General features: G+C 46.4%; 1 protein-coding gene across 1 annotated transcript in view; it reads left to right on the top strand.

Annotated features, from left to right (window-relative positions):
- Positions 1-485: 485 nt before the first annotated feature.
- Positions 486-18,839, top strand: part of bmper (BMP binding endothelial regulator) — a 37,305-nt gene continuing 18,951 nt past the window's right edge. Inside the window, exons 1-6 of the mRNA XM_056286823.1 lie at positions 486-799; positions 2,257-2,342; positions 11,803-11,902; positions 16,749-16,831; positions 17,507-17,597; positions 17,720-17,802. Coding sequence (XP_056142798.1) covers positions 685-799; positions 2,257-2,342; positions 11,803-11,902; positions 16,749-16,831; positions 17,507-17,597; positions 17,720-17,802 — 558 coding nt within the window. The 5' untranslated portion in view covers positions 486-684. The remainder of the gene's footprint in view (positions 800-2,256; positions 2,343-11,802; positions 11,903-16,748; positions 16,832-17,506; positions 17,598-17,719; positions 17,803-18,839) is intronic.

The following is an 18,839-nucleotide window of genomic DNA, read 5'->3' as shown; positions in this document are numbered from 1 at the left end:
GAAGACTCAGCCGTCATCCGTCCCTTTGCTTGGGATAACAACGTTGGAAACGGACCCGGGGTTTTTTGGCTGCTGATTTTCGTTTGCGACACACAAGGACATCTTCATCGCCTGTCGCAGCCTTAAGATAAGCAGTTATTTCTGCGATTAAATCCCTACCAAAAGCCCTTTACCTTAACTTAAGAACGGGGTTCCCCCCCCCATCCACTTTATTTCAGAGGAGAGTGATTTTTTCTCTCCCCCCTGTCATTCACAATCATCCAACATCCCCCTCAAGATTTTTTTAACACCCGAAACTTTTTTTTTTCTCTTCTTCTTCTTTCTTTTTTTCTTTTTTCTTTCCTCGCGAGGGGCTTTTCCATCCACCTCCACGGACACTTGTCTCGCTCTCGGCCAGCCCGCCGCGCGATATGAGTGTCGCCCGGCTGTCGCGCGTCTTTGTCATTGTAATTTCCGCGCGTCCTGTGGGTCGTCGGATGCAGGAGGACGCGCCGTGGCCCGCGGCGTCCCCCCGCAGTCAGGCTTGACGGGGACCGACCCGCGGAGAAGCCGGCGTCTGGATATCGCCTGAAAAGCACCACCCAACAACTTGGATTGCTTTTGTCCGTAGCATTTTAAACTTTTCTTTTCTTTTTTCTTCTTCTCCTTTTTTTTTCTATTTCGTTTTTTGGACGAAAATTAAGGATGTTGTTTCTATGTGCCTCCAGCGCCTTAAGCCCCCCTTCCAAGTTTACCTGTAGTTTTTTATTTCTTCTCTGGTTCTTCCATATGCCCCGGCCATCCACACAACTCATTACAGGTAAGCGTAAAATGGACCGTATCGTTTATTATCATTATTATCATCATGATTATTATTATTATTATTATAGGTGAGGCTCCCCTCACCTGCAGCCTCTCTGACAGCCCCACCTGGCCCCCATGTCGGACAGCCCTCTGCTGCCCTGGCCTCCTTCCTCTCTTGAGATCCGCCGATAGCCGCGTGTTGCATCACAGGGCATCAGTTAAGACACGAGAATAATGGCTCCGTGTCACGCGGCGCCCGCTTGGACGTATCGGCGAGTCGGAGCTGCCAGCGCGTTTATGGCAGAGTAAACACGAGAAGCCAGGGACGGGAACTTCAGCCCTCTCCTGTCCAAATCAGCTGCAAACGCAACCATCTAAGTCTAACCCCCCCCCCCCTTCCCCTTCCCCTTCTCCTGCTCCGGATCAAATTCTCTCAGCGTGTTGCTACCTGGCATCCCCAAATATGGCCCATATCGCCTGTCTGTTGTCTCCAGCGGCGAGAAAACAGCTTGTTTAACCGACCGGGACCGTTTAACCGCTCCTCTGTAAGGGGGAGATAAAGATGTTGCACGGCGGGAGTTTTCAACGCGTCTCTACGCCGCGGCAGGTGAAACCGGGGTTGATCATTAAATCTGTATTCATTCAATTACGGTTTTTGTGTTTTTTTCCATCGAGGGAATAAGAGTTCCTACCTGACTGGGTCGAGTCTCGGGTCCCCCCCCCCCCCCATAACCTACCACACACACACACACCTTCAATCACTCAAAGCCGCGCTGGTTTAATTACACGCGAAGGTTGTAAATGTTACAGTCGTCGCGGAGTCTGTCTGCGCCTCCAATTAAAAGCTTGTCTGTATCTGCCGAGCAGCGCACATAGCTGCTGCCCCCGCCGACAGAGGGGAGGGGGGGAGGGGGTGTTTGGACATCAGGTGTGAGAGAGATTCAAAGAATTTCATTTAAGCGCAAACATACGCCAACGCTTGTTTCGTCTGTGTTTCGACCCAACACGCCGTCAGTCCGTCCGACATGTCGTCAGCCGTTGCAACGTTCCGGCCTGGTTGCACAAGCGTGGATGCGCCGCTCCCGCTGCTCTCGTTTGCGTCTTCTTCTATGATGTTAAATCGCTCGTCCACATCCGGTAGAAACTTGCCCTGTTCGCCAGCGTGACGGCAGGAAAGACCCGACATCAAGTGAAGTCATTCAAACAGCCTCAGCCCCGGACAGTCAGTCCACACTGGCATGCCAGGGGCCGACGCGGGAGAAAGGCCAGCTAATTTAAATTGTCTTAGATTATCCGCGGGTTATGAAGCACGAAAGTTGAGTGAATCAAGATAAAAGACAAGCATGAGCAAACTTCAACCCTACATTTTTTTTTTAATTTTTAAAAAAAAAAGGCGATTCCCGCCACATTTCATCTGTCGGCGTCTTTTCGGTGAGGCGCCAATTCATCTGCTTGTCCCCGCGTGCTCCGCAGGTACGGAGGCCAGCTGTGAGAACGAGGGCGAGGTGCTGCACATCCCCAACATCACCGACAACCCCTGCATCACCTGCGTCTGTCTGGTAAGCAAACAGCCCCGCACTACCCCTCTGGCCGCCGCCAAGTGCAACGCTGCCTATTGTGTGTGTGTCTGTGTGTGTTTTCGTTTTTGGTTTTGTTAGATTGACGTTGAGTTATTGGCCGCCGTTGCCTCAGTTGGAAAGACTGCACCGCTCTATTTGTTTTTGGTGCATGGTAACCGCGGAGGAACAAAGAAGCTCGCCTGCGTAATTTGTGCTTCGGCTTTTGCCAAATGGGACTGAGTGAGAACGTTTGACCTCCACAGCACCGATAGGTTCGTTTAGAGAGCGATAACGCTGCTCAGCGTGTTCCTTATCATGTATATGAGAGAGGGCTGTAAGACCAGCTTTGCAACAAAGTGCTCCTGATTCCCTAATAGAAGATTTGGCATGATTTTTTTTTGTCATCCTCAAAGAAAACTGTAAAAAACGTGAAGTTGGCCGGGGTTGTGTGTCCACCAACAGAGCCAACAACCCTAAATAATAGTAAACGCAGGATGGGGTTCAATCATGGCAGTTGTTTTTTTTCTAGAGGATTTACAGAAAAATGCTCAGTGAAACATGAAGTCAGTGTTGTTTGTTTTAAGAGACAGCCCTGTCGTCACGCTGTCTTGGCCCCAGCCCGGTTGTTAAAGCCAGGCTACAAAACGTTAAAGAACAACTCTTTCCTGTAACATATGCTCTTTGACCCCTGACCTCCACCCCTGCAGTGAAGGTCATTGTTTTTGTGGATGAGAATGGAAGCGGGAATCTTTTCTGTTTCAGTGTGTTGCTGTCGAGAGAGAGAGAGAGAGAGAGAGAGAGAGAGAGAGAGAGAGAGAGAGTGAGAGAGAGAGAGAGAGAGAGAGAGAGAGGGTAGAAGAGAGAGGGGGGGTGCACGCCACAGCGTGCTCTGTCTTTAAAAAGTGTCATATGGCCTGAGGCGGAGTTTAAACGTTTGGGTTTGACTTTGACAGGCGTTTGTCCTCTATGAAACACAGCACGGAGCCAAAGTGAACTGGAGCTGTGTGTGTGTGCGCGCGCGCTTGCGCGCGGTTTTATCTGTGTGTGTTATGCATGTGTTTTTATGTCGTTGTCGACGCACGCTAATGCGCATGCTTCATATCTGCACATCCTCATCATATGTAATGCATTCTTCTCCACGTTGTGTATATTTTCTGGAGGAAGTGTACATTTTTCCGAGCTGTCCGCAGTCGTAGGCCAGCTTCTGATTGGTTGTCTGATAAGGCTTGGCCATCCCCAGTACTCTGATTGGCTTTCGGGTTTATCAGACAGACATGAGCTCTGTTGAACACTATTAGCAATCGGCAGCTGCTTTTTATCTGTACCTACGCATGTATGCACACACACATGCACACACACATACATGCACACCCTCACTCATACATACAGACATACATGTGCAAATATATACACAGTTATGCCATACACATAGGAACAAACTATCAGCTTCAGGAGTGTGCACCACACACACACACACACACACACACACACACACACACAGATGATGCATATTGAAAACATGCACATCATGCATATCCATCATAGATTACTGTTCTCAAATATGACGCCCAACCCCACTTAACTTTCTCTGCTCCTTCACGTGCATGCACGTGCGCACACACACATAGTCTTTAAAGTATGTGTATTTATGTGTGTGAGAGCGTGTGTATGATGGTAGGATGAGGATGGGGTGGGGTTTGAGCCGCAAAGTCTCCAGTGTCACTTATGGACGGATGGAGATTGGGGGGGGGGGCTCCCCAGTCACTTCTGAGTACCTGCTAATGGCCCTATGGCAAAAATACTCACACAAACACACACACACACACACACACACACACAGAGGGTCCATTGTGTGTCTATAGGAGAGGTGGATGGTTGTAATGGGGCTGGGAGTAGATGGAGTTGACAGACTCACTGACGGGCATGTCGCCGTGGCGATGGGTTATCTGGAGGAGTCTATCCATCTCCGTCCTTCCATCCATATCTCTTTTTTTCCTGCTGTCTTTCATCTGCTGTGCTTTCTCTTTGCTGCATGTCTCACTACCTTTTTTATTCTTTATCTCTTTACTTTTATGGTTTTACCAAGCACCCTCATCCCCTAGCCATGTAGATAGATAGAAAGCCCCACTTTCTATCTATCTGTTAGTGTTCTTTCCTTCTTTCCGGGCTACCATTGTGCAAGTGTTTCGTTTTTCTTTGAGCAGTCGGTTTTTCATGTAATTAAGCAATATCCAGAGATTTCCATCGCCCATGCTTTAATCGCTAGATAACAAACATTGCACAAAGCCAGCACCAAAGAGGTCAAAGTTCAAATCCGCAGCACCTTGACAACAGATGTAACATGGATTCCCGTGTCTCCATAATATCTATTTATTATAGAGAGGCACTTGGCAAATAATTCAACACAAAGATTCACTCAATCAACATGGGGAGGTGTGATCTGGTAGCCTAGCGAGCACAACTCACAGTCAGCAAACATACAAGAGAGGGTCAAAGGTCGCTTCCTGTGGCCGTCTCACCTCAAACAGTAGAGACAATCAAGACAAGAAATATCCGAGCAATCCAGTTACGTAGTCAGGCAGGGTTTACCCCGGCCTCGCTGTGTCAACCTGCCTTATCGCTAAACCACAGACACACACAGACATGCTGTGTGGGGAGAGGCTAGGCTCACCTATCTCATACTGAAGCATTTCAAGTCTGCTCTGTCATGTAGTTTATTCTGTTATGCTTAAGTCACCGGCACCACTACAGCCACTTTGAAATGTGCATTTCCTAAACTTGCCTCGAGGATTTTTCTGACATTGCCGTAATGATTTTCCCGGTTCACACATACAGATCCCATCTGTGAGATTTGCAGATAGTGTTTGTTCACATGTCCCTGTAGGGATGCCTTTTGTGTGGTGAGCTGTCGCACGCACACCACAGCGGCCAATTGATTTCATCCTCTGTACGGTCTGAAAGCAGCTCTCTTGTTTCTAGGTTGGTCCATTCTCCAGACATTTTTAAACGTGCTCTTACTTCTGCTGGTTTACAAATGAATCTCTTGCTCCAGACAAATGCCTGCCGTGAGCAAGCTGCAGACATATTCCTTGTGACAAGTGCCCTACGTGAGTAAGACTGATATGGCGATGTGAGGCCTTTTGCTCAAATTATTGTTGTTTGGTAATGTGTCCATAAATGTCACTACTGTTAAGTCTTGAGTCTTTGCCAATACAGCCTTGAAGGGATTTCGACTCTGGCTTGTATTCACACGTAAGCCTGGCACGTAAAATTACGTAAAATAAACAACTATTTGCTATGTAAAGAGATAGTGGAGTAATGGCGTCCTGAGCGGAGAATGAAGTCACACTCCCTCTGTGTGTTTTGTAATCCAAGTTCCTCTGGTCTTTGTTTTGGAAGCCGGTCCAGCCGCGTGTGCACATTAGTGCATGAGAGGCAGCTAGCGTTAGCAGGTTAGCTAAACATAAGCCCAGTGTGTGCCGGCCCTGTGATGGCCTGGCAGCCTGTCCAGGCTGTCTCCCCGCCTGCTGCCCAATGACTGCTGGGATAGGCTCCAGCATCCCCACGACCCTGAGAGCAGAATAAGCGGTTTGGATAATGGATGGATGGATAATAATAGTAATAATAATTATAATAATAATAATAATTTTCTCGTTACGTGGGTTTAGGTCACTCGGCAGATGGAAGAAATAGCTCCTTACCAAGCTGAATACGTTACTAATGTCAGTAAAATAGCTGTACTATAAAAATCAATATTCCAACCATCGAAATAATAGCCAAAAATGTGAAAGGAAGTTCTGAGATGCTGTTGCTGAATATTGCATAGAGCATCCCTAATGTTTTCTCTCCTTCTGTCTGCATTTCTCTTTCCTAGTAGATCTCCCTTTATCTAACTAATGGAAGGGTAGAGGTGAGAGAGAGAGAGAGAGAGAGAGAGAGAGAGAGAGAGAGAGAGGATGAGAGGAATGCGGGAAGGCTGAAAGAGTAGCTGAGTGTCTTTTCTGAGTAAAGAGAAAGGGGGGGAGAGATAAAACATTGATAAGAGACAGGATGGGGTCAGTTGAGGAGAATGGAAGATAAGTGAACAACAAACATCACGTGTTTTTGCGAGTTCGTGAAGCTGTTCGGATACAGTTAATCTCTACTATGAAGCTTCCAGCAGCATTACTTCTAAGGTACTGTTGGACACGGTTTGACAACATTAAGCAGTTGTTCTACAATGATAATCTTCCTGGTAAAAGGGTCTTTTAGGAAGGAGAGGGAGGGGGTCACCCTGCTGACAGACTACCTTCCAGTCTAAGATTTGTACTTTTCTGAGCGAAGTCGTTCATTTCCTCGGCAAAACCTGCCCGTCACCCGTAGAAAAGTCAAGTCCCTGATGAATGAAGTTATACCTGACGCTGTCGCTTTAGGAAAACGGCCGGTTGTGAATTATGAGATCTCAAAATATTCACGAAACGCAGACTGTCCCTCTGTTTATTTGGTCCCGTAGTTATCGTCAACCACATATCATCAGTGTTACATTTCTTTTATACTTCTGAACTGGACTCGGTTCAGTTCAGCACAGTTTGGTTCGATCCAGCCCCAAACGTCACCATCCCTACATGGGTTATTTTTCAGGATTTTTAGAATATTTCCAAAGAAATCCTACAGCAAAGACAAGTTGTCCATTACTCTAGCAGCATCGAGGACAACGTCCCACATTGATGTGTGGTTATTTTTGGAATTACACAATTTGAGTTTAATAGGTTTGAAGGGCCCAAAGATCAGAGAGTTTACTTAGTACTTAGTATACAACTGTGGTTCATTTAAAAAAATAATAAAATAAAACAGAATCAATCTGGTGGAGATCCATAAAGTTTGTCTTGCCTTTAGAAGAGAGGAAAAAAGTAAATGTCACTGACATGAATACAATTTCAAGCTAAATAACAAACAAAACAGATCTGTTGTAAAAAGACAAACAAAAACTCAACCGCTTACAACACGCACACACACACACACACACACACACACACACACACACACACACACACACACACACACACACACACACACACACACACACCGTCAATCTGTCTCAGCATAAGCTACTGCGGCTCCTGCTCTCCGCCGGGGGCTGTGACCTGTTTGTTTTGGAGGAAGGGTGAAAGGTCAGAGATCAGAGTGGTTGAGGTGGGTGTGTGTGAGAAGGGCCGGGGTGGTGATGTTGGGGGTCAGGGGGGTGGGCAGTGGGGGGGGGGGTTGGGGGTCAGGTGGAGTCCGAGGGTTTAAGTGGGTCTTTAGGTTGAGTGCTGCTCTCCTCCGCCAAGAGGCCCAGACCGCTCTCTCCATCCGTCACTACGACAGACTAAGACAGACACACCAGACAGACAGTGGACAACCTCACAGCTTGTTACAGCATGCCAGAGAGAGAGCGAGAGAGAGAGAGAGAGAGAGGAGGAGGAGGATAGAATTGCAGCGGGTAAGCAAAAGGAAGAGGGGGAGAGGGTTTAGAGGGAGAAAAAGAAAGGGAGCAGACATGAGACTAAGGTTCAGTGAGAGAGAGGGAAAAAGAGAGATGGAGAGAAGAGGGTGAAGGAGAAAATACAGAGAGGAAAGGAGGGTATTGGAAGAGTGATGTAGCCATAAATGTGTGAAGGAAAATGCCTCTGTACTGGGGCTGATGGGGAAAAGGAGTGCACTGTCGCCCTCTAGTGGAGAGTAATCTGGGGAAAATCACTATTTCTACCCAACGTCCGTCAACGTCTCAAATCGATCATCCATCAAATCTATCTCAAATCAATCATTTTGAAAATAAAGGTGTCACTTTTCAGCTGATTGAAATCTTGGGGAAAAAAATTAAACTGATTTTCCAACTGTTCCCCTCACTGTGTGTAATTCTGAATTAAAGTGTCAACCACGAGCCTAAAATGTTAATATACACAATTATCAGTCAAAGAAAATGATTTTGGAATTGACACTTATTTTCATGTGATGGGTTTTTTTGCCCAATAGATGTGTTGTATTGAAAAGACAAGCTGTTGTACCACTTATTACACACACACACACACACACAGTATTTTACACACAGACTGTTTAACACTCTATATCTCATACTAGTGTTAGGCACATGCACGCACGCACACACACACACTCTTTTTCTCACACACACGCACACATACACACACACACTCAAATACATTAAATGAAATATATACACATATATATGTACACGCCCACTATTAAAAATTCAAGTATAAACTCTATTTCTAGCTCCCCTTTGTCGTTAATATATCCGTGTGACACACCCAAACACATACACGCACACACACAACGCACACTCTCTCTCTCGCTTATGAACATACCAACACTTCATCCTGCCCTGGGGGTGAGCGCCCTTGGCGACAGCCAGCCAGCAGTCCAATCAGGGCCCTGCCCCACATCATCTGTCGGCCGGTGGAACTTCTCAGAGCTTCAGTATGTCGAGTGTTTATGAGGCGTGGTGACCCAGCATGACCTCTGACCCCGACAGAGAGACGGGTTACAACTCTTTGCACCACTTAGCAGTAATGGCTACCAGGAAGACTGAATTTGCCCAGTAAGTCTTAAAATATGGAGACACCATAGGGGCTGAAGATAAGAGGTGAGGGAGAGACAGAGAGGGAGAGGGGTAGGGAGACACGGGGCAAGAGAGACAAGACAATGAGAGAGAGAGGGGGGATCGGAGACATGTCGTTGGAAGGATGGAAGGATGTTGAGTGAGTGAGTGTGTGTGTGTGTGTACGTGTGTGTGTGCATGCATGTGTGTGTGTGTGTGTGTGTGTGTGTGTGTGTGTGTGTGTGTGTGTGGAGGGTGAGTTTCTCCACTCTTTCACTCTCTCTCTCCCCTCCCACATCACACATCATCATCATCTCTCTGCCGTCAGTCTTTCCACTCTGCCATTCTGCTTGTCAGAGATTTCATATCTGTCCACCTAATCAGTCCATCTCTCTCTCTCTCTCTCTCTCACCCCACCCCCCCCCCTCTCCCACGTTCTCTGTCATTTTCTCCTCTACCCTCCTTCCTGTCTCCCTCCCTCTTGCCGTCATTCTGTCTATGCCGCTCTCTTTCAAGGAGAGGAGGGAGATTTTCTCTTCCTCTCTTTTACCTCTCTTTATTTTCATTACCAACCACCCTCATCCCCAGCCTCTCTTCTATATCTGTCTATCCATCCATCCATCCATCCATCCATCCATCCATCCATCCATCCATCCATCCATCCATCCGTCTGTCTGTCTGTCTCTCTCTATCGCTCTCTCTCGCTCTCTCCCAGCCCTCCACCTGTTTGCTCTCCCCCGTTTCTCGTAGTGTCAGCCTTCACAGGGGCTTTCTGTGACCTTCATGAGGACTATGTGGCGCAGTTGACACCGTCTGGTAAAATGCACCCATAACATGATGAACATTATGAGATACTGGAGGAATCCCAGACCCGCCGTCTCGTGTCGCACCCCACGTGTTTCCTTTCACTCACCTCTGCATGCCATCTTATCACGGGAAGGGCCCATACGGTCAGTGGGGTCGGTTAAGCTTAGCTTTAGTTTCATGGAAGTGATAATTTAGTTACGCTTGTCTTGTCTTGGTCCACTTTTTGTTTTAATTTAGTACACTTTATTGTAGTCAAGCTTAACCTAGCTTAACCTTGGTTAGTTTATCTATCTATCTATCTATCTGTCTATCTGTCTATCTGTCTGTCTGTCTGTCTGTCTGTCTGTCTGTCTGTCTGTCTGTCCCTAAAGAGGAACGATTGACCAATCTCCTGTTCTGATCATTCTCTCGTCTCTTTCTTTCCATTTGTCATCTTTCTCCATCATCTCCATCTCTCCCTCTTTTACCCTCCTCTTGCTCTCACTCTTTCACGTTTTCATCTATGCCCCTGCTTTTCCTCCTCTTTTTGCTATATCTTCCCTCACCTAGTCTCTCTCTCTCTCTCTCTCTCTCTCTCTCTCTCTCTCTCTCTCTCTCTCTCTCTCTCTCTCTCTCTCTCTCTCTCTTCCCAGCTCCTCCACCATGACATCATTTGTCCCCAGTGTGGTCGAGTTGTGGGCCGAACGAGGCTGCTATATTAAACTGCCCCGGTTTTATTTTCAGCCGCGCTTTGATCCCTCCTCGTTAGAGCCAGGACCCAGGGCTCGAGGGCCACCGCTACATAAACACACAGTGTGTTTAAAATAAAATTGGAAAAAAAAAATGGACGTGAGGGTGAAGTCAGCAGTAAAACTGGGGTGTGAAAGTCAAGCAGATTAAAAGAGATTGGAGCGAGATTGGGGAGTGGGTTTGAAGGAGAGGGAAGGGAGCGAGGGAAAAGGAGGAGACATATCACCCAAACCTATAGGATGTGATTTTAAGCTTCCCGTGTGCTTTTAAGCAAGGCTGAGGGCCGGTGTGAATGGCTGGCTTAGATGGGGGTGCGTGCATACTGTATGCATGTCTCCATCAGGTTGTCACCTCCCCTGTCAGGGGTGTGCAGCAGAATAAGACCCACAGTGCCCCTGAAAGGATCAAACTGGTACTCCCACCATCCTCCAACCACTCGTGCACCTATGCCGTCATCCACAACATCTCACCCAAATAACCTGTGACGTAATCAGCGGGAATGTGTGTGTGTTGGGGGGGGGGGCAGCATGGCTTAAAGATGGCAGCAAACACAGGGAGTGAGAGTAAAGTAGATTGAAACAAGGGCCGCTTCTTGAAAGCCAACGTGTGAGAGCTGATGTTGGGGCTGGATGTTGTTACCAGATACGTTTCCAGACATAGATGACCACATTTCCCTTTTCACAACCCCCCCCCCCTTCAGCGAGCTGTTTAGAAAAAAGTCTTATCTCCAGATACCGTTGGTTACTTGCCAACATGGATGGTTGCAGAGCCCTGACCGTTCACACACAGGAGAACATTACCAGGAGTTGGCGGGGGGAGCAAACCCAGCAGTACCCTTAACAGTGTGAGCTCCTATATTGTAAAAGAGAGTCTGATAATGTCCACTTGTTGGTGTAACACCGGTGTTGTGGTAGAACATCCCCGTGAGGTTTGACGGGTGGAGCCAAGTGCTAGAAGTCGCGGTACGGTGTTTTGGATGAGAGCTTGCACCACCGGTCCATGTGTCACCCTATGTAATGCTGACAGTGTGGCTGCTTGCAAAATGATTTGTGAAAATTTATCAACATCCCTTTCCTTCACTTTTCCCACCCCCCCTCCCTCTCTCCCTCTCTCCTTTCATTCTTTGCCACGTTGACCCCAACTCCATATTCAATAGCCCATTCCCTCATCTCTCCTGCACTATTTCCACATTATTATTTTCTCCTCCTCCCCACTTCCTCTCCCCCTTCTCGGTCTCTCCGTCTGTCTCTCTCTCTCACCCCCTCTTTGTCTACCTTGCTTTCTCTCTCTTGATCTCATGCTCAACTCTCATTCTCTCTGTGTTTTGATCCTCTGTCTCTCATCCAGGACGGGAAGGCAGACTGTAAACAGGAGAAGTGTCCACTGGTGTCTGACGACTGTGCCCTGGTGGTGAAGCAGACAGGAGCCTGCTGTGAGCGATGTAAAGGTAATACTAACAGACCGATACAGACAGACAGACAGACAGATTGATTGATTGATTGACTGATACATTTTGGGCAACAGAGGTATGCCACCTAGCTTGACTGATTACAAATGATTATAAAATGGGGCTGGACTGATCTAACAATTGTAATTGCAAAGTTTACCATACGTACAATATCGCGTAGCAGTTTCATATTACTCCACTTGTACTATCAACTGACCAACACGTCCAACTATTGCTAGTTTCAAAACCGCTTGTTTTAGAGGTTACATTTTTACACAACAAGTTGTGAACGATAAATAAAACGAATGTCGTAATTATTCCTTATTATATAAAAACAAAGACTGCAGCAGTTTTACTGAAACAATAATGCAGTTCAGGACTTGACGGGCACCCCTCACCCGTGGGTGGAACAGTTTGAATATGCCATGGCATGTTTTGTGTTGGTGCCTGATAATAATTACAAGCCGTACTTGCAGCCAAGTGCGGCGACTGGGCAGCGTCACACCCCAAATGGATGTTTTAGTGATACTGACAGGGTCACAGACGTTTAGGGAGAAGATTAGCAGCGCCTGTAAAAAGTAATGGGGGGGGTTACTTTCGCCCCCTAGTGGGTGAATGAGTAAAAATGTTGAATGATGCTGCGGGATGGAGAGGACACACACAGATCACATAACCTTTATGTGTTAGTCTTTACACAGAAGGAGAGGAAGTGCGAAAACACAGAAATGTAGTCTGGTTTCGTTAATGAAACCTTTATCCTCACTCACGCAGACTTCCTCTTTCCCGGTCCCTCTTTCGCTTTCTTTCACACTAGCTAACTTTCTCATGTGCACAACAAATAGCACTCACACACGCACACACACACGCACACACACACACACACACACACACACACACACACACACACACACACACACACACACACACACACACAGCTGTGTGTGGAGACAGCGTGGCTGGTATCGGGGGTTCAGTGTCGGGTTTACAGGCCACAGAAATAAAATTTCTTTTATGAGACCCCAGCCAGTGCCTCTCCTCTGCTTACCACCCTCCATACTCTCTTTTCCTTCTCTCTCCTCATCTCCACCACCCTCCTCTTCACCACTCAGCCAATTTCTGGAATGTGTGTTTTCTCTGTCTCTCAGTAAACACACACACACACACACACACACACACACACACACACACACACACACACACACATAGCAGTGCTCTACAGGGTAGTGGGGTGGGGGGGGTCACCCTCCACATTTCACCGTGGGGTGCGCTCCTTTTGTTTTTGTCTTTTTGCGGCTGGGCGTTTCTTACGCCCGGCACTTCATTAAGAGGTGCAGTGCATTCAGGCCAGCTGTGGAAAGCCCCGCGTCTCCATGGTTAACGCCGTGTTCGTTTCTCCATTGTTCCCAGTTGAGTTGTTGAGCGCGGCTGACTGGCGGTCTGAAAACGGCTACCACAACTAAATTAAAGGACCTGACATGGTGGTGCCGCAGAGAACAGTCACTGTTCGACAGCAGGAAACCTGCCGTCTATTCTCTACAGCGTTTTCCTCAGTTTTCCTACTCTCGGTTTAACTGAGACTATGCTATTTGTCCCTGGATATGAGTCCATTATAACTGAGTCGGTTATAATGGACAAATACTGAGTAAAAATACCATTAACACCACACAAAGGCCTCATTTTATCTCACTATTTAGAAATTCAGTCAGATTCTGATAAAAATTGTTATCACAGTGAGCAATGCATCAACTTAGATTCTTGTTTAAAACTTAATTTGCTAGGGTGCCCGGGTGGTTTGGCGGTCTGTTCCATTACCTACCAACACGGGGACCTCCTGTTCGAATTCCCGTGTTACCTTCCCCTTGGTTGGGCGGATTCGGCTTTGTGCATAACTGTAGTCCACTGACTTCCGGTTTCTACTGCAGTGGTCATACTGGGTTCCTGTTTGTTGGCGTGTGCTGTTGACAATGGCATATTTTTCGAGATGCCTGCAAGATTCACCATGGATAAATGTCAACGACATGCACAGAATTGTCGACAAACTTTCACCTGCACCTACCAGCAAACGGGTATAAAGTTTCAAGTTGTACATATCAAGTTACGGCCACAATTATGAGGATGAGTCCGGACGGACGGATGGACCCTCATAATTGTGGATGTAACTTGACATGTACAACTTGAAACTTTATACCTGTTTGCTGCTAGGTGCAGGTGAAAGTTTGTCTGTGCATGTCGTTGACATTCATCCATGGTGAATCGTGCAGGCATCACGAAAAATATGCCATTGTCAGCAGCACACGCCAACAAACAGGAAGCTGGTATGACCGCTGCAGTAGAAACCGGAAGTCAGTGGACTACAGTTATGCACAGGGTCGATTGGCTGTGTCTGGGGGTGGGAAACCGAATGTGGGTATGTGTCCTGGTCGCTGCACTAGCGCTTCCTCTGATTGGTTGGGACGCCTGTTCGGTAGGGAGGGGGAACTGGGGGGAATAGCGTGATCCTCCCCCGCGCTACGTCCCCCTGGTGAAACTCCTCACTGTCAGGTGAAAAGAAGTGGCTGGCGACTCCACATGTATCGGAGGAGGCATGTGATAGTCTGCAGCCCTCCCCACATCGGCAGAGGGGGTGGAGTAGCGACCGGGATGGCTCGGAAGAGTGGGGTAATTGGCCAGATACAAATACAATTGGGGGAGAAAAGGGGCGGGGGGGGTCTTATATATATTCATATACATATATATACATATATATACATATATATATATATATATATATATACATACATATATATACATATATATATATATATATACACACACACACACACACACACACACATAAGAATTGGTGCAATATGGTCAAATAAAAAAAAAAAACACTTTGCAAATAAAACTGATTCTGATTAAATCTGTGTAACAGGCATATGATATTATTACTGGTACTACATGTCCACATGTTCATATGCATGTCCATAATAGTGCGATTGAAACACTCTTATTCTCCAGTAATGTGACGAACCCCAGAACGCAGACGACGAATCTCATATTGATCCTGAATGTTCACTTATTGTCACCAACGCTGTGCTTTGCCACTGCCGTCATCATTAAACCGTCACTTCTGCTGTTTTCTATTGTATTCTATTGGGTTTTGTTCTGCTGTGTTCTGTTGTAGTCTCATCTAGTTTAGTCTCATCTGGTGTGGTCTTTTTTTATACGCATGTCTCTCCTCTTCACCTCTAATGTACCTCTTGCTACTTATTCAATTTTTTTTTATTATACTTATATATCATGTTTCTAAAGGCAGGTCAGTGCTTGAAAAATGCTGAGGTCTGAACTTTGTGCAGCTATGTAGGACAAACCTGCCATCCTCCCCGTGAGGCCCCAGTCTGTCAGGAAACCCTCTGTCTGGTATCGGCTTATAGAAAGGACAGCAGATCGATAGGCGTGGTCTGATTTCATCCTATGGAACGTTTACCATCGATCTCAGCCCACTTACTGTAAATGGGATGCAGTGAAATGAATAGGCTATTAATTTAGAGTTGAGGGGTTGGTGTGTGTGTGTCTGTGTGAGTGTATTCAGCACCCTTCAGAAATGGTTTTTGGTTACTGACAGGCTCTTATCAAACCAGATATAGCTCTAAACACACTTCACTGCATGACTGGAGTGATCTGATATACAGACTGTGCGAGAGTGTGTGTGTGTGTGGGGGGGTGATATTTGTCTGTTAAAGTGCAGGTGTTAATGCAGTGTGTGTGTCCGACTGTGTGTAAAAGAGTCACTCACCTAGGTGACTACAGTATATACACGTACAAGGACATATGTGTCTTTGCAAGTGCACTCCAGGACACATGTGGTCTTGTGTGCACTTGCACAGTAGGTGTATGCGTGCCTCAGTGTGTTGTGAAACATCGTATATGAACTACCAGTAAAGACAACCTGTCCTAAAGGCCCAGTTTGTTTCCTGAGCAGCGTACTGTACATGGGCGGTACGTTGAGGATAGAGAGCATGGCAGAGTTGTGTTGAGGGCATGGTATGCAGAGTAGAGAAGAAGTGAGACAATAGGAAGGATCAGAGTAGAAAAAGAGGGAATAGAATGTGGGGAAGCCGTGTATAGTATATCCGCTTTTTATTTTGTTCTCTGTTGTTTTGTGTCGCTGCTTTTTCTGGGTGTCTATATCATGTTGGCTCCTTTCTACCGCTCCTGTTTCAGTTTTGTGTTGATGTCACACTACCAGATACCCTTCCCTGCTCAACCAATCCATATCAGTATGATGTGTAGGACCAGACACGATCAGTTTACCATCGATATTCTGGAGTTGTGTACCTTGGCGTCTCTGCAAGCCCTCGCCAACCACACGCCTCCAGAAACCTCCTTTCGGCGCCACAACACAGCAACAATTGTGCATATCTGTGCGTACACATATTTTGGATTTTAGGCCAATTTTAAACCTCCTTTGGGGAAACAACGGCACCAACGCTAACCTCGTCATAAAATGAAAATACTTCTCCTCCGCGTCCGCAGGGGGCAGTAAAGCGCGTTTTGCCTTCCGGTTTCGCAACAAATTGGTGATTCAGAGTAAAAAATCTGTCAACGCTAATAATATGAACGCGCACACACACACACACACACACACACACTCACACTCACACACAAAGGTCAACACTGTCAGTGGTGTTAGTTTATTAGTCTCTAAGGTGTCCCTCCTTTCCTGAAGCAGTAAACCCTCAACTGCAGTGTAGAGGTTTTAACAAATTCTCTCTCTCTCTCTTACTCTTTCTCTCTCTCTTTCTCTCTCGTGCGCTCTTTCTCTCATTCTCTCTCCTTTTACACTCTCTTTCTCTCCTCTCAGGTTGCCAGTTGGACGGGAGGTCCTATAACAGCTCAGTATCCTGGACTAGTTCTACTAAGCCCTGCATCACCCGACGCTGTCAGGTGTGTGTGTGTGTGTGTGTGTGTGTGTGTGTGTGTGTGTGTGTGTGTGTGTGTGTGTGTGTGTGTGTGTAATCATGTGTGTATGTTTGCATACGAGTGTGTGCTCAGACACTGAGAATGGTATGTTCCCAAACTGTCGCTAGCTAATCCCCTCCTTACGTCAGTCCTGCGTTGTCTACCTCAGCAGAAACGCACATCGCTTAGCTGACCATAGACCAGTTTGTCTAACACTGCGCTGGGATCCATGAGACAACCCAGCCACTAGCTTACCGGAATTAAGGGTATGAATAGGGAGGGTCGGGTGCTGCAACCTGAGTTGTCGGCTGAAATCCTGTGAAGCTAAGCATGTAGGGCATGCAGACAACTGAATCAGTTCTCGCGTCATACCAATATTTGTCATATGGATATCGATGACACATCGATCATGCGTAAAAAGAAACGCGAAAGTTAAAGGGACGAGTGAACATAAGGAGAAAGGGAGGAAGATGGAGGAAAGGCAAAAAAGGGAAGGAAGGAAGGAAGGAAGGAGGAAATGAAAAGAAAAGAAGAAAGGAAGGGACGAAGAAGAGAACTATATTCATAGTTATATAGATATAGGTGGCTAGATATTTTTATATTTCAAAACAAATGAATCGTAATCATTCAATAATTAGTTTTATTATTTGGCTTTGACAGGAAGGTGTCATCACTGAGGCAGAAGTGCAATGTGTCGTACACTGCAAGAACCCCAAGATCCACCCCAAGAAGTGCTGTCCTACCTGTCCTAGTGAGTACATGCAGTATTACTATAAGGCCAGATGAGGGGAAGCAGTTGAAGAGGGAACTTGTGGGATAAGATAAGGTCAACTTTGTTAAGGTTAACTGATTAACATGTTTGTCGTCCTCCAGGCTGCATCTTTGAGGGTCGTCTATATAAAGAGAAGGAGGAGTTTAATCCAGAAGGCAAGCCCTGCATCAAATGTACCTGCACTGTGAGTATATAGACGTGCCCGCATGTGTGCACAGTCACAATTGTTATTATTGCAAGACAATGCATCGTTCGCCTTAGACTAAATCCCATTCTCCTAAAAGAACGCCACATCGGCCATGACATGGTGACCGGCCGGTCGGTCTCAGATACTGCATCTGATTCTGTGCCGGTCAAATTCACATGCATGCACCGAACGATGGTTCACATCTCACACACACACACACACACACACACACACACACACACACACACACACACACACACACACACACACACACACACACACACACACACACACACACACACTGTTGTTGGAGGCTTGAACATCCTGGAAAGTTGTGGAATTCCATCGGGATTCATGGTAAAGTACTGGGGCCTCGTGGATAAATGGTGTTTACGCTCAAAACATTTGCGTACCCAATTTCTCACTCACATGTATGAATTATAAAAAAGTAAACTTGACATGCGACTGTGCATACCGCTGCGCAAGCTTTAACCCATTTATATGCATTTTTTGTCGACAGTGGGAAATCATGAGTCCTATGGAAAAGTAATGAAATGAAGCATATAAATGGTCTTCTGGTCTCGACTATATTTAGCACTTTTATGACATTTTGCAACTCGACACATTCCTTTTCTGTTGAATATTTCAACAGAAAAATAATTAAATAATGTGTATTTTCTGGCCTCTGCCTCATCAACCAGCCTCTCGAGTTCACAGTTCGCCAAATTGTGTTTTATAGGTTTCCGTTTAGATGTTGCGATCGAGTTCACTCAGAAACATATCCTGTTAATCTGCATTTGAATGCTTTTAAACGGGCTATTCAACATCCACTTATGGCCACTTTTGGGTGGTATCGGGGTGGGACGAGAAGCTCACGCACATGCACAGAGTTTCAGGTTGGTTTGGGATTTATAAAGGAAAGGGGTGTAGGATTTGTCACATGCAAGGTTTTGTAAATCTTTCTCAACGTACGCAGTTTTCTTGTTTTGGGCGTGCACAAGTTTTTAGTGTACATACAATCTATGCAAAGTTTT

The sequence above is a fragment of the Lampris incognitus genome, chromosome 9 (genome assembly GCF_029633865.1).
Source record: "Lampris incognitus isolate fLamInc1 chromosome 9, fLamInc1.hap2, whole genome shotgun sequence".
Lineage (NCBI taxonomy): Eukaryota > Metazoa > Chordata > Actinopteri > Lampriformes > Lampridae > Lampris > Lampris incognitus.
This window is presented reverse-complemented; position numbering and strand designations above follow the sequence as displayed.